Consider the following 15,918-nt stretch of genomic DNA (forward strand, 5'->3'; position numbering starts at 1 on the left):
TTTTATCAAAAAAAAAAAAGAGTATATTGCCCATGCATTTAAATTCAAAGACAATAGGGCAAGGTTACCCCACATTCTCTAACTTTGAATGTGTTATGGGTTAACACTTTCGAAAACAATATCATTCGTCTACGATTTTGTTATGAAATCGCAAGTGAATAACGATGAATAAATTAATATACCCTTACAAACTACCGTAAACGACAATGAGGTCGACATACCCTTTTATCTTGTTAATTTTGTGAAAAAAGTTATTACAATACAGTTTTACCAAAAAAAAAGAGAGTTATTACAATACAGAAAAGATCTAAAACCTGATACAATTAAGAATTGGAAATAAGTAAAACATTATAATGCTCCGATTCATATAGCATTTCTCATATTAGGCTTGAGAAAGACTTCATTACGGTGCATACTCAAATATCTATCTATACAATACTCGCTTTTTCGATTAAAATTATAGTACGTCAAAGTAATTCCAACTAATAAAAACGCTACCAACCAGTCATTAATAATGAAAACGTAACAAGAGCAACCATAACAAGAGCAACCATAACAAGATCATAGTTAGTTTTGGATGTCAAAAAAAAAAAAAAAGCAACCATAACAACAACAAGAAGAAGAATATAAGATAGGAAGGTATTTTACAAAAAGATAGGAAGGTATTTGAGATGGTTGAGAGAAACAGCACAAACACAACTGTTTTATTTATCAAGTTGAAGACTTTTGTTTGTATTATTTATGAATCTCTCTGTATTTTGTTCACAGCTATAAGATGTGGTCCAGTCTGGACCCACTTTTGTAAATTTAAAATTAAAGCATCTAGATTTTGTGAGCTGCTCGCAATATACGACTGCTTCTTTGTTTTTGTTAAAATAAAAAGTGATCACACCAACGGGAATATTTTTACTTTATACTATTTCTACGTGAGATGGCTTAGATGGATGGGTGGTATGGTTCAACACTAGCCTGCTCCTTATTATATTCTTTTTTTTCCTTTGCTACTTATTATATTCGGTGTCAATTTCTTTATATCTATTTCTTTTTGGGTGGCTATCTCTGTAGTATTCTATATTTTCACATCTGCAGACTTGTCTTCACTCTCGACTTGTGTCCTTGAGTAATTACAAGTCTCTAATTTAGTTGGTCAATCATAACTTTGGTCATTGTTCTTACAACTAAGAGGAATTTTCGTAATTATACTAGAACACCACCAACGGTTGAATACTCATTTAGGTTCTTTAAAAAGTACAATATTCATTTTTAAATAAAATTTAATTAGTTGATTAATTCTAGTTTTTGTTTCTACAGCTGAACCAATAAAGAGAACATAATTGGAAGGTGTTATAAATATTGTAGTGATGTCCATATGGAAAGTCCTAAATATACTTGTTCCCCACTCCAAGTTAATCTTTGTCTCCAAGCTATTGTATCCTATATAAGGAGTTCATTATTCATGGAATAAGACACACCAATTCCTCTCTTCTCTTGTCTTCTCTTCTTTACTCACAACACGTTATCAGCACGAAGTTCTAGCGATTTTGAACTAATAGGTATAGATCTTATTTTGTTATATTCTAGTCTATATCTAATCCTTCTTTAAATCGTGTTTATTATCAATTCATGGTTTATAAAAATGGACTTATACATAATATGAGCTCAGGAGCTTTAGTCGATAATATTGATTTGCCCTTATTCCGAGGATGAAAAATCATTCGATCAATGTGTGATCTTGTCGACGAGCTAATGCTCTGTATACTGATAATTATTCATACAACTGCACATCGTTATTGTTTATAGCGCATGACGTTCTGGTACAATTTAGTATTGATCTTAACAATAAAGCATAGTGTTATTACTGTCGCATGCTATTAGTATCATGATAAAATTGTTTAATCTGAGCACGAGATTTACAGATTTTTCTATCACATGTAAGTAGTAACTAAATTTTGTTTATAGGCTTTGATATTTAATGATCATCTGGTCACCAACTTATTAGTCAAATTTGTTATTCAATATTATCTTTGAAATCTTTCATGGCTGAATAAAAACATGTCTTCTCTGAAAAATCATTAAGTTTGATTCATTTAGTCAAAAAAAAAAAAAGTTTGCCGCTATGACATGTATGCACATAATCTCAAGTTCTAGGTTTAGTGCATTACAAATTGAACATTTTATGAATGGTTGACAACTTGACATTTTTGGGTACACATATATCTTACGTAATATTATTTACTTAGTCTTATAAAGCATTAGTCGATTTACCAAAATATTTTGGTACTGAAATCGTTTGATTTATATATGATTGGTTTAAGTGGGTTTGGTCAAAATTGACTTATTAAGTATATAGCAAAATATCTTCTTCTACTATGTATTAACATGTTTTACGGTTCATTGATATTGATGGAGTATACATTATGATGATTTAAGTTTCTATTTCCTTGAAACATATGTACTCAGAAATTTATTGTAACCCAACAGTTTTTGGTATTGATATTCTAATGTTGAATACTTATGTTTACTAACATAATGGCCATGTTTTCATGAGCAATATTTTAAATAGTTCAGGTTTCTATGTGCTCTTTCTAAAAGATAATTTTTTGAGATTGTAACAAGCTGGAAAATATTAAGTGTTTCAACAGCATCGCTATCTCCGATCTCCACTTATCGAGATAAGTATTTTTATTTTTCATGCTTCATATTCGATTTACAAGGTAAATAAAAAATTTTTATTAGGTAAAATAATTTACATGAAAGTTGATATATGTGATATCAATTTTGTTTAGTAAATTGACTTGTTGGATAAGAACCTTGTTAAATAGCATAGAATATATATGATAATTATTATATGAGTATTATTTATTTCTTGATATAATAAGATGTTTATGATATAGTAAACCTGAAGTTTACAAAATTTTATATTTCATTATTATTATATAGATGAGAGTTTTAAGGTGAAGGCTTGACCTTTCAAGATCTATAAGTTTTGGAGAAAGATCCAAAGAAATATATGATCACCAGAAGTGATTACTTAAAACTCATTGTGTGATTTGCATCTAAAGATTAAAAGACCTGAAGTCTATAAATAAAACTCCACTAAGTTGGATGTTAAGTTTAAGAATAAAATTTCTCAAGAAATTTTTAATGATGCAAAGATGAGAATACATTTTTTCTCACAAATATATGTTGTCCAGCAGACACATGATTGAGAAAAGAGATTAAAAAAGTTTATACTTGTATCTTGTCTCCTTGAGACTCATAAAACAATGAGCTATTGATGTAAGGTCAAGATCAAATAGTTTCTTTTTAGAACTCATATTCTCACCTGAAGTTGAGAAAATAAAAATGGTAATAAAAGAGATATGATTCAATCATCATAAAGATAAAAAAAAATTATTGTGAGTACAATACAAGGTATAAAGCTTCTAGAAAGTTCAAGAAGAGGATATATATGAATGCTCCCGAAGAGTACATAATATTATTGCACATAAGAATGCAATTTAAAATTCTTAATGTATTATATTCTTATAAGTCTCAAAAGTAAGAAGGAACTAAGAAAGAATACATGGCCCATGTAAGGCATCTTGTTGATTCTCATATGAGATTCAATCGAGATTGATAAACTTGTAGTGTTATCATCTCGAGGGGAAGAGTTAAAGAATCTCACATTTCATATTAAGTGAAACATCCAGAAGATTATGTTTCCACTCGAAGTAAGATTGATGAATCTTTCTTAAGGTAAATCTATGGAATTTTGAAACAAGTTATTTTGAGATACTAAGTAAAGGAAATGCTAAATTTACTTACATAAATATTTCTCAAGGCAGTAAAAGCATTGTAGAGAAAGTATCTACATCCTCTTATAGATTGTACTACACAGAAATTAATGTAATGGAGATAAATATATCGTAAACCAGAAGTTTACAAAATACTTGGCATGAACCAGTTAGACCATTTTGGTTCAATAATGATGCGAAAAGATACATAAATATTTATGTGAATATTTATTGAAGAACCAGAAGATTCTTGTGAATGTTTTCACAAAACGGTCTTGCTCATAAGATAAAATGAAAATACGGTTTTCACCAGCCAAATGATGTTATTGGCATGAATAAAGGAGATGTTGGTGGACTGATCACCCACTATGCATCTTTATAGTATTGGTGAATTCATGTCTTAAGTCTTTGACGACTACAACAAATTCACTTTGATAAGTGTTAAATATTTTGAGCAATACTAATTCGCATCAAGCCAAAAAATAATCATTAATTCTCCCCATCATTGGTATTGGGTCAGAAACCAACCATTTTCATCTAAGAATGTTGGATGTGCGATATACATTCTAGTTGCTCCACCACAAAGCTTTAATTAATATGATTTTTCAAATCCGGTTGGTAATATATGTTGGATATGAATCTCCATTGATACTTAAGCATCTAGAGCCATCCCCGAAGGATATAAATAAGGCTCGATATGGATGTTTAAAACTAAATTAGTATTTCCAACATAAGTGGGAGAAAATAAAAAGCTGGAAAAGAAAACAAGTTGAAATGAATTATCATTGATCCTCAGACTAAAGAGAAAGTGAATCAGAATTCCAAAAGATAATTCTATAGCTTAGTAAATCAGTTGCCAGAAGCAACTAATGACCCTAATATAGTGTGACGAAGTCACATATACCAGCTATAAATGCTCTAAATAAGAATTGATGTTCCAGAAGAACAATATCAAACTGCGAGTTACGCCTGAAGCATAGTAGACATATTGGTTCCAAAGACAAAAATCCTCTTATACGAAAAGGAGCATAAATTAATAATGGTCAAGAGGAATAATAGTTTTGAATGATCTCTAGAAGATACATTAACATGACTGAAAGAAAATCCAGGTACCTGAGACAATGAAAAGAGATCTCAATAAGTTATGTCATGTATGAAATAAAATGGAACCCATAAGCAAATCGACGTCGTAGATAGTTATGCATGCAAAGTAGCAGCTGATATGATAAATGAGAAAGAGGATCATGAAATAAAGTCTATTGAAAAGTGTACAGACAGAAATGATTGGCCAAATCATAAAGAAGTAATAGCCAAAGATACAAACTCTTGTGAAAGAGAGATGTATTTGGACCAGTAGTCCATACACTTTTGATGGTGTAAAATAAATGGGATAGAAATGTGGTTGCACCAAAGTAAGATCAATATGAAATTGATTGTGAAGAGACATAGTCACATATGGTAGATCCAACTACTTTCAAGTTTCTTACTAGTCTGGCAATAAAAGAAGAACTTGAACTATACAACCCATTGGAAACTAATAATCCCTAAGAGATATAATCCTTGAAGGATTGATGATATCAAAATCATGTTCCCAGGAACTCTAGCTATTCGATCGAAATATGTTTTACGGGATATGTGAAATATTAGAAGTTAATCAGTACATCCATTTGTATTTATCAAGAGATTATGAATCAATAAAATCATTGATTTGAATAAAATCCAAACTCTTGAAGAGTTATAACAAATTGTTTGTTTGGAAGAAAGATCTTGAAAAGACTACATTGTTATGTGTTCCAAACTAGACATCTAGAATAAGAGATGTTATCTTAAAAGATTCTTAAATATTTTAAGATGATCATATATATGACTGGTCCTGAAGTACCATATTTAAACAACCTATATTTTACATATGATAAGACTGCAATGACTTGCAGCAGAGACCATAGCCGTGGATATGTGTATGACTGAGATCAGTACGCCCTAAGTGACATATAAGATGATCACAGAGAAAGACAAAGAGAACCATTAAGACTAATGCCAAAGACCATACAATCAAAGGTCATATCCGGTTCCATTCCAGTCCAATCATCCATGAGAGATGAATAATATGCCAACCCAAAACATGATATGGTTTTGAGGTATCAAATATCATTATGCATAGTTTAAAGATATAGCAAATGGTAAAAATGGTCATGAGACGCCATCAAAGAAAAGTTGGACTGTGATGTTTAAGTAATAAGATTACACTGTGGGGCTGCAATGTAAGCACAAGCCCTTATGATTATATCAGTGGATAAAAAGGAACCATAATGGTCCAAGAAAGTGATCAGAAGAATGTCTGGTCGAATCCAAATGGATATGGCATTGCCAAAGGCTTTACATAAGTACCATTAAGGCTTATGCACATCCGACCAAAAGTACACTGTATTGATATGATTGGCGCCTTGATATGGCAAGCCATACTAAGTCGGATAGTCTTATGGATATGTTTAGATCATAAGGTATTAGAACTAAAGCCATACACGTCCCTTGCCATAAGTTATTTAAGCAAGTTATTATTCTCTTTCATAACTGAAAGATGTAATTTCATATGACAAAAAAGAAAGTCATAATTATAATTTTTATAATTATGAATGAATAACTCGTATGTACGAGGCGAATGTCCAGAAGACTGTATGTAAGATGTTTGGCTTGAAGTCTAAATAGACCAAGAAATTATTAGCTATATCAAATGAGAATTTTGACCAGAAGTCCATAGATCTTGAATACTCTAATAGAAAGGGTTTATTATGATATTCTAATTTCAAAGGAAATTTATTTGATTGAAATGCATATCCTGAAGATATTGCTTTCAGGGGAAGAAATATTGAAATGTGTATGGTTGTACTCTTTTTCCTTATCATGGTTTTTATCCTATTTGGTTTTCCCATGAAAAGGTTTTAACGAGGCAACAAAGAACACACAAATGATACACACCAGAAAGGAGTATTTGAAACTCTAATGCTGATTTAAAGTCTTTGAAAGCAAGAGAATCGAAGAAAATGATCAAGTCATAGGAGGACTCAAGCACTGCAGAAGAACGGTGATATTCGTGTCCTACAAATTGGCTGATTTATTCATCAAGGCGATACTCTCAGCTACTTTCGAGAAGTTAGTTCACCTGATCAGATTACATCATCTCAAAGATCTCGACGAATGTACACATGAGGGGAAGTCATTACGCTGCACTCTTTTTCCCTTAACCATGGTTTTTCCCATTGGATTTTCCTGGTAAGGTTTTTAACGAGGCAGCATCTACGGTGTTTTGAAAGCACTTCGACATATTGGACATCAAGGGGAAGTGTTATAAATATTGTAGTGATGTCCATATGGAAAGTCCTAAATATACTTGTTCCCCACTCCAAGTTAATCTTTGTCTCCAAGCTATTGTATCCTATATAAGGAGTTCATTATTCATGGAATAAGACACACCAATTCCTCTCTTCTCTTGTCTTCTCTTCTTTACTCACAACAGAAGGCAAGTTTTTGAGAGGTTTTTAAAAATGTGTGCAGAGAACTCTTGACTCACTTTTCTTATTTTCTTTTAACATTTTTTTTTAATTTTTATTATTAGAAATTATGTTAGATATTCCTGTTAGAGCATCATTATTGGTCGTATGTTAATCAAGTGTCCTTAAATTATTTTATTGTTATTTTGTGCTAAAGGACTTTGCTAAGGACATTGCTTGAAAAATAGATTATTGGTGAGACCCATTTTGTTTCTTAAATTAAATAATTATTTATTTGAATAAGTTTAAACGACGGTGATGTTGTTGTAAGAAAGTCGGAGACTCTGGAGAGAAGCGAAGGACTCGAAAACATCAGGCAAAACGCCGGAGATCGTGGTGTTGTCGAGGGAGAGGGTGGTGAGGGAAGACGAGTCCGCGAGCTCCGACGAAAGCTCAGGACCTGGAGGCTGGTGAGTCCGGCGAAAGCTCCGTCATCTGCGGTGATGGATGTGGTGAGAGAAGAGACGGCGAAGAGGAGGAAGAGGAGGAGGTGAGGCGTGGGAGCCTCCATGGATTGGAGAACATGCATAAAGAAGAAGAAGGTTGGGTATGGTGAAAATTAGGCTTTGTGATGATGTTGGAGGAGAGAGATGATGACGTGTGTTGTTAACAAACGATCCAAGAGATCCCTTAGAGCATCATTATTGGAGTGACTTGGGGAAGTCCCTCCATTAAGGGACTTAAGCTTTTTTTTTTTTTGGGTCGGAAAACGGTTAAGGGATGTCCTTTAATTAAGGGATTTTCCCTTCTCTTTCTTCCTCGGTCTCTGCGTTTCGTGGTCTCTCTCCCCTTAAGAGACTCCCCAAGTCACTCCAATAAAGATGGTCTTAATTAACAAACGTTTGTTTGGTATTTTAGCCTTTTTGATTTATTTTAAATATTTTAATTACTAACATATCTGTCTAACATACTTCAATAATGATGCTCTTAGAACTGCTCTTAGATTCGATGCAAGAGCATAATCTCCTTGTAAATGCATTAAATTAATTGTAAGAACTAAATTCAACCAGATCTGATCTGATTTTTTTTTTAAAGATTCTTGTTATATTATTTTGGTACCCAAGTACGATTCTTTTATCTTTGTATTAATATTTGTATTAACACCATGTGCTTATTGCTTAAATCTATATAATTTTTTTGCAACTAAAAACGAGCTAACATTTGTTAGATTAATTAATCAGTTTAACATTGTAACAATGTGTTATAAAGTTGAATGTTATTAATCGTAATAATTTTAATAAATAGTTTTTCTTATATTTATATAGTTTAATAATAATAAGTTTTGAAAAACTTTATGATAGTACATGTATAATTTACATAAATATTTGATATTATCTATATTATTATTCAAAACAAACTTTTTCTGTATGCCATTAAAATATAAGTAAATTTTCTATAATATTATTTAAGAATTATTTTTTGTTTCTCCATAATTTAGGAATAGTCAATAGTTTTAATAGTTTTAGTAGATATTTTTCATAATATTTACATATTTTGAAATAAATTGTTTTGAAATTATAATAGTTACGATTTATAGTCTACGTAAATATTTAATATTATCTTACAAACCATTAAAATGTAAATATAAAAATGAGTTAAAATGGGTTATATATTGTTCTGGATTATGTTAACATTCACTCATCAATCGAAAGCTATGTGTCCAAAGAAGACACCTCTCTCATACACTTACATAAATATATCTATAAATTCAGATAATTTGAAGAAACTTCATGATAATATTGTTTGTTTTATGGCTTTAGATTCAGATTCTGATGAACCTTAATCATGTAAACTGCAATTAAACTAATATTTATAGGATTCATCAAAAAAAATCAATCATGTATTTTGACGAATGGGTGTTCGCTCCTATAGATCTTACTTATAATGTCTATTATGGCTTTGATATTCTAAATTTATCTTTATGTTATTTTAAAGTATTAGTACACCTTTTGCCAGTATCTTTTTTGATGATGATATGGCGATGTTCATCAAGTTCGTGGTAACTTCCTCTACATTTCAATGGCACATGTGATGAATATATTAAGGTAATTGTTGATTTACAAGCGGCACTTAATATAGAGTCGTCCCAAACATTATTTCATTTATTGTTTATTTGGAGAATCCGAAAACAAGATGTAATTTTATTTTTAGTAAAACACTAATACTTTCATACAAATTGCACAATAGACAATTTCTTATGTATGAGATAGTTAGAATCATTACAAGACTTGGACCAAGGAGCCGTCGATAGGATAACAATAGACGTACATCTTAAATTAAGATCTCGAGAACCATTGGTTACACCTTCTAGAATAATTTGCTAAATGTAATTTCGATGTAGCTTTTCACCAAGGTACAATACATAGAAGAGGTGGATGTGTAATATGCAACCACGAAGAACAATCATCTTATTGGGATTCAGGAAAAAAAACAAGTTTCTCAAAGGCACCGCTGAAAGTTGAAGCTAAAGGTCTACTGATGATAATGCAACACACAAAGAATATGTGTTTCATATTAAAGGAGATTGTAAAATATTAACTGATACAATCTGTAGAATAACTAATAATATCTCCATTTAAGATATCCATTTTATATATGTATGTGGAGTAAAAAAAATTCTTAGTTTTTTTTGTTTCACCATGAAGATAAACAATGTCAAAGTTCATTTGCTTCTAATTTATAGGGATCTTAACTTCATATTTTATATCTATTGTATGTTTTCATTGTATGTTTTCATCGTAATGACTTCATAATTTTAAAAAATAAATTTTACATTTAAACAACTCGAAAATTTCTTAACTATAACCAAACCAATCGAAACTAGACTAACATCAACACTCTACAATTTTGAAAGAAATTTCACTAAACTTTGTGAAAATCAATTTGTGTACTCAGTGAAGTGAAAATTTATATTTTCAAAATAAATAATCATGCATAAACAATAAGAAAAAAGAAAATCCACACAAAGAATTAAAATTTGGTTAAATAAAATGCAATAAAACTCTCAACAAATAAAATATTAATTTGATATTTAATCAAATTTAATAATTTATATAAATATAATACTAAAATTAAAATTAAAATTCGTTGAGCGTATATATATATTTATTAGCATAAGGTGCGGGACCTCACATAATCTAATATTACTGAACTGATATATGCATCTTACTTATTGATACGAAAATTATTGTAGTCGAAAATTTAATATAGTGGAGATATATTGAAAAAAATATGACGAATAGAAGCGTTTCAAAATCTCTATAATATTATTTGAGAAGTCAGTTTCTTATGTGTCGCACTCACGTTAATTCTCACGATGGTTGATTACACGAATACCCTTCATGAATTAATCTTAGCTATACCAAATTATCATTACTAAAAATTGTTTAGTTTCCTTTTTATTAATAAAGCTTTAATTATCATTTTTATTATAGTTTATTTATTTTATCAACCCATATATAATAAAAAGGAAATATCTATAAAATATATAGATTTTTTATATACAAAAACGAATTTATTTTTTCTTAATTTATATTTTCCCTAAAAACATAAATAAAAAAGTGAATATCTAATAATTTTCAAAATATATAGGTGTATATATATAATTTAGAAAATAAAATAGTTAAGATAATTTTTAAGAAAACATATTTTATAATGATTATTTTTTTGATTAAATGATTTAAAGAAAATTAATTTCAAACAATGTAAAGTGATCATCTAATATCATTAAGAAAATTTATAAATTAAAATTAAAATTTTACCTAATTTTCATTGATAAAATTATAAAATGTATTCGCAATTCTAAACAAGTTATGATTTACCAATTATTAGGAATTAGTTGTCTTATAAATATTCATATATATATACATGAATTTTTAAATATTATAAAATATGTTCATGAATGCAACTACAACATTTTCTGTGTGTTTCTATCTTAAAAAAAATAAACTTACCAAAGTTTATAAGATTTATAAAATGTATTTAGAAATATAAAAGGATGAACGGATCTAAATTAAGCTAAAATAGTAATCCAATTATAATCTTATTAAAGTTAAAAAAACAGTTGTTCAATTTAAAATAATAGATGCGAAAACATACCCACAATGAAAACTTGAACTGTCCAAATATTAAGTTTGAAATAAGATAACTAATTAAGATGAAAACATATGTATTAACAATTATTATGATTTGATTATCTTATAAGTATTTATTCCCGTGCATGAGCACGAGAGAATCACCTAGTATTAAACAAGAGAATAACCATGTAAAATGTGATTCATTTCATATCTTGCAGTTTTCTTTCTGAGAAAAATAATTTGATAGCAGTTTTCTTTCTGAGAAAAATAATTTGATAAGCAAGCTCCCCTATTATCTACATCTTGAACATCAAACGTATAGAAAACTAAAATGATTGGATAACTATAGGAACAAATTAAACCAGAAGTCTTTTCAACAAATTACGAAGAGCAACTCTCATATACGCGTTTGGGCTTATTGAGAATCCGTCTCGTTTCAGTGACTGTACGTTGTTTTCTTGGTTTTCATCACGACGGATATGCAAGAATCATGTTTCTTGGGAGACAAGGCGAATCTTTCCAAACTCTAGCGTGCAACTTAAGCAACTCCTTTGCCTTCTCTTTAGTCTTGCTTCCACAGTTAACCTGAAGCACAAGACACAGCTTCGCTACGACCCCCAACTGTAACATCTCGTGCAGCAAACTCGGCGTCGCGCAGAACCTTCCCACCGATAACAAAACCCTAACCGCTCTATCGCTTGCCGTCTGCGAAATCCTCAATATCTTCTTGCACACCACTGCTATAGCTGCTCCGTGGTTCAAGAACTCGGCTCGTCCCTCCGCACACTGACACAGCAGATCAAGAACCACCATCGCCATCTCTTGACCCCTCTTTTCTGATGAGAAGCTCTCGTCCATGAGAAGCTCAATCATCGCAGAGATCGCTCCAGCTTCCACGGCCTTGTGTCTGTTCCGTCCCCATGGACATATGTTCACCAATATATGCAAAGCAGCTTTTGTCGCCTTGTGTGAGATCCTGTCGTCCAAGATCTGGACGACCTCGGTGAAAACCAATGGCTTCAAATTCATAATCTGCATTGGTTCCGCTACTTCAAGAATGTTCTTGAGAAGCAAAGTTGCGTAGGCCCTAGATTCATACATCCCTCGCTGCATGATATTTGTCAAAGACTTTATAATATCTCCACCTTTCTTGTTGTTGTTCAAAAGGTTCTTGAGGACTTTCTCCGAAGTCTCGAGATGGTAGAGTAAGCTGAGGGCTTCGTCGGTCAAACTCATCGAAGAGTCAAACACGTTCTCTGAGTCGTTGTTGCTTACTATGGTGGCCAAGAACTCCGGTACTCCCGCTGCCTCCAAACACCGCTTGTTGCTCTTGTTCTCCGACACAATCTGACGAAGTCGTTTGAGACACTTGACCTTGTTTTGATGAGAAGAGGCTGAATCTTTGATGAGCTTTTCTATCTCAGATTTACAGACCGGAGGCCTCGGTGTCGGGAACCTCTCTACTCCGTAGGATGCGTTTAAAGTGCACCAAGATTGGATGAGACGGCGAAGAGTGTGGTTTGGGGTTAGATCTGCGTCGGTTATATCTTGTTTGGTGACCGGACACGAGTTCTTCTTGCCTGAAAAGAGCCACTTCTCGATGCTGTCTCTGTCGTAGGTTATTCCCGTAGAAACTATCACCGGATCTTTCATGATCTCTAGAGAGATGGGGCAAAGAAAGAAAGGAGGAATCTCAATCTCTTCATCCATGGAACTAGTAATGAGGAGGTTGTGAATTTTGACGAGAACCCAGATGTGTTATATTGAACAAAGAATCTGAGGAAACAAGACAAAGCTTTAGTTTATTTTTCTTGCTACAAGTTGTAGTAGTTGGGTCTTGGGAAGATGTGAATTGGTTTGAATAAAGAGAGAGAGAGGAGCTTGGGGGCTTTAAATATATACGAAATCGTTGAAATACACAATTATTAAAAAGTCAAAACACGGAAAATACATACTCTTTGTAAAGCTGTCCCTATATATGCCAAAACAAGAAAAAACCTGCCCCCTATGTAAGTTTATTACTACTAATTTGTTATGGAACGAACGAGGAACATAGATTTGACTTTCTTTTACGTTTGAGTTGGGTGGTGTACGAAAATATAGTTTTTTTCTAAAACACGTGAGACGTATGAGTGGTTTGACTTGTCAAAGGGGAGTTGTAACCAAACGGGTATGACAATGAAGTAAAGAGATTCATTGGGTGTTGACGGTGGTGAAGAGAACAGTGTCTGTTTTGTGTGTCTACGATCTTTTTTTTACTCACATGCCATAATTGATTGTTCTTCCTATTCATTTGACTTCTGATTCATTTTTTTCAAAAGAATGTTAAATATGATTCTTTCTTTCTTGTTTGTGGCCTCGTAGCCAAAAAAATAGCAACGGTACACATTCGTTAGAACCTTGTCACTTTTAGTATATAAAATATAGGAGTTTTTCCACCAAAAGAAATATATAGGATTCTTGGTGAAGTTTTATATATTTGACGTTAATGTCTTTAATTTGATCTAGCTCTCTCATTTGAACTTTTTTGGTTTTAAAAACCGATATCATATTAAAAGTAATAGAGGACAATTTATTTTACGACTTATGCAAATTCTTACAGTTGAGAACACATATATATAAGGGAAAATTGCCAAAACGGAACAAAAAATCAGCATGGTTGTCCCTATAGTATAAAACCATCATTTAGTTGTCCTTTTAGTATAATTTCTTTCATAATCCCAAAAATAACCTTTGATTAATCTAATTAAACATATTAAAGTAATAGAATTTAAAATAATAATAATTAAAAACGTTTAAAAAGGGAAATAAAAATAAAAACTTTTAAATTTTTTAATAAAAATAAACTTTGTAAAATTTAATAAAAAAATAAAGATAATTTACAATTTTTTAATAGAAAACAGTTTACAAAGTTTTATTTTTTATAAAAAGTTTAAAATGTTTGTAAACTTTTTAATTTTATCAAAAATTTTAATAAAAATAAAACAAAATTAAAATGTATTTTTCTAAAGTTTGTTTAAACTTTTTATCAAATTTTTTTTGTAAAGTTTTATTTTTATTTTTATAAAGTTTACAAAATTTTATAAATTTTGTTTAAAGTTTTTATTGAACACATTAAACTAAAAGATTTTTTTTAAATTAATTAAAAACGTTTTAAAAAGGGAAAATAAAATAAAACTTTTATATTTTTTTAATAAAAATATACTTTGTAAAAATAAAAATAATTTACAATTTTTTAAATAAAACGTTAAATAAACTTATTAAAAACATTTTACAAAGTTTTATTTTTATAAAAAGTTTAAAACGTTTTTAATAAAACTTTAATTAAATAAAAATTTTAAACTTTACAAAAAAAAATTAATAAAAACTTTAAACTAACTTTATAAAAAACATTTTACAAAGTTTTATTTTTATTAAAAATTTAAAAATTTGTAACCTTTTGAATTTTATCGAACTTTTTAATAAAAATAAAACTTTTAAAAATATTTTTAATAAAATTTTTAATAAAAATAAAAATTTTAACTTTATAAAAATAAAAATTAAACTTTACAAAAAATTGCACCTAATTTCAAAACACTACATGTTGTTAAATATTTATCATAGAGAATAAAAGTTTGTGAAAAAAATCAAAATAAAAACTATGGAAAAATCATAGATTAATGAAGAAGACAAGGAAGAATCATTTTTTAAAAAAAATTGACAAGTAAAATTGAAAATAATACGTTTTAGGAAGTTAGAATATTTTTAGGAGATTTTTAGAATATTTCCTTAACTGAAATTTTTATTAATTTTCGCAAAAATCAGGTAATCTTATCCGTAGAATGCGCCTTCTAAAAGTTTAGAACATTGACAAAAATCCAGAACACGCTTTCTACTTTTAGTAGACGGAAGAGTACATTTTAGAAAACACGTTCCGCGAAATTTAGAATACTTAATAAAAGTAGAAAATGCTTTCGGACGAAAAGTAGATAGCTTTAAGATTAGTAGAATGTGCATTCCACTTTTTTAGAAATTTAGTAAATAGTAGAATGTACCTTCTAAAAATAGTAGATTAACGTGTTTATTTTAGAAATCGCTTTCTACTATACCATTTTCCGTAGAAGGCACATTCTATCTTTAGTAGAACATATTTTCAAATTTTTATTTATCAACTTTTTGAAAAAAAAATAATACCAGCATATGTATATAGGTGTTTTATTAATTCTTTATATTTTTAATATTTTTTTGATTTACGAAAGTATTTATTTCATTAATTTTCAGACATACAAAGGATAAAAAGGAGAAAAATTAGACAAAAATGATTTATACCAAATGGACAACACCCTTGTCTTTTTGTTCTCTATTGGTAATTTTCCCTATATATAAAGCAAATATATGAAGAGAAACAGGTTTTGTCTTTTTTTTTGGGGCTTGTCTCTTGACCCTTGCTTTCATTAGCTACCTGAGACTCAACAGTTTTGATCATCCAAGTCCTTTGCAGGCTGCAGCAAATATATGAAAATGGTAGAAATTTTGTCA

General features: G+C 30.2%; 1 protein-coding gene across 1 annotated transcript; it reads right to left on the reverse strand.

Moving 5' to 3' along the window:
• Window positions 1-11,719: 11,719 nt before the first annotated feature.
• On the reverse strand, window positions 11,720-13,273 carry LOC108848269 (E3 ubiquitin-protein ligase PUB23). The gene has a single exon (XM_018621589.2). It carries the CDS (start codon window positions 13,108-13,110, stop codon window positions 11,869-11,871), a length of 1,242 nt encoding a protein of 413 aa, XP_018477091.1. The 5' UTR covers window positions 13,111-13,273; the 3' UTR covers window positions 11,720-11,868.
• Window positions 13,274-15,918: the final 2,645 nt, after the last annotated feature.

This window comes from Raphanus sativus, chromosome 4 (genome assembly GCF_000801105.2).
Source record: "Raphanus sativus cultivar WK10039 chromosome 4, ASM80110v3, whole genome shotgun sequence".
Classification (NCBI taxonomy): domain Eukaryota; kingdom Viridiplantae; phylum Streptophyta; class Magnoliopsida; order Brassicales; family Brassicaceae; genus Raphanus; species Raphanus sativus.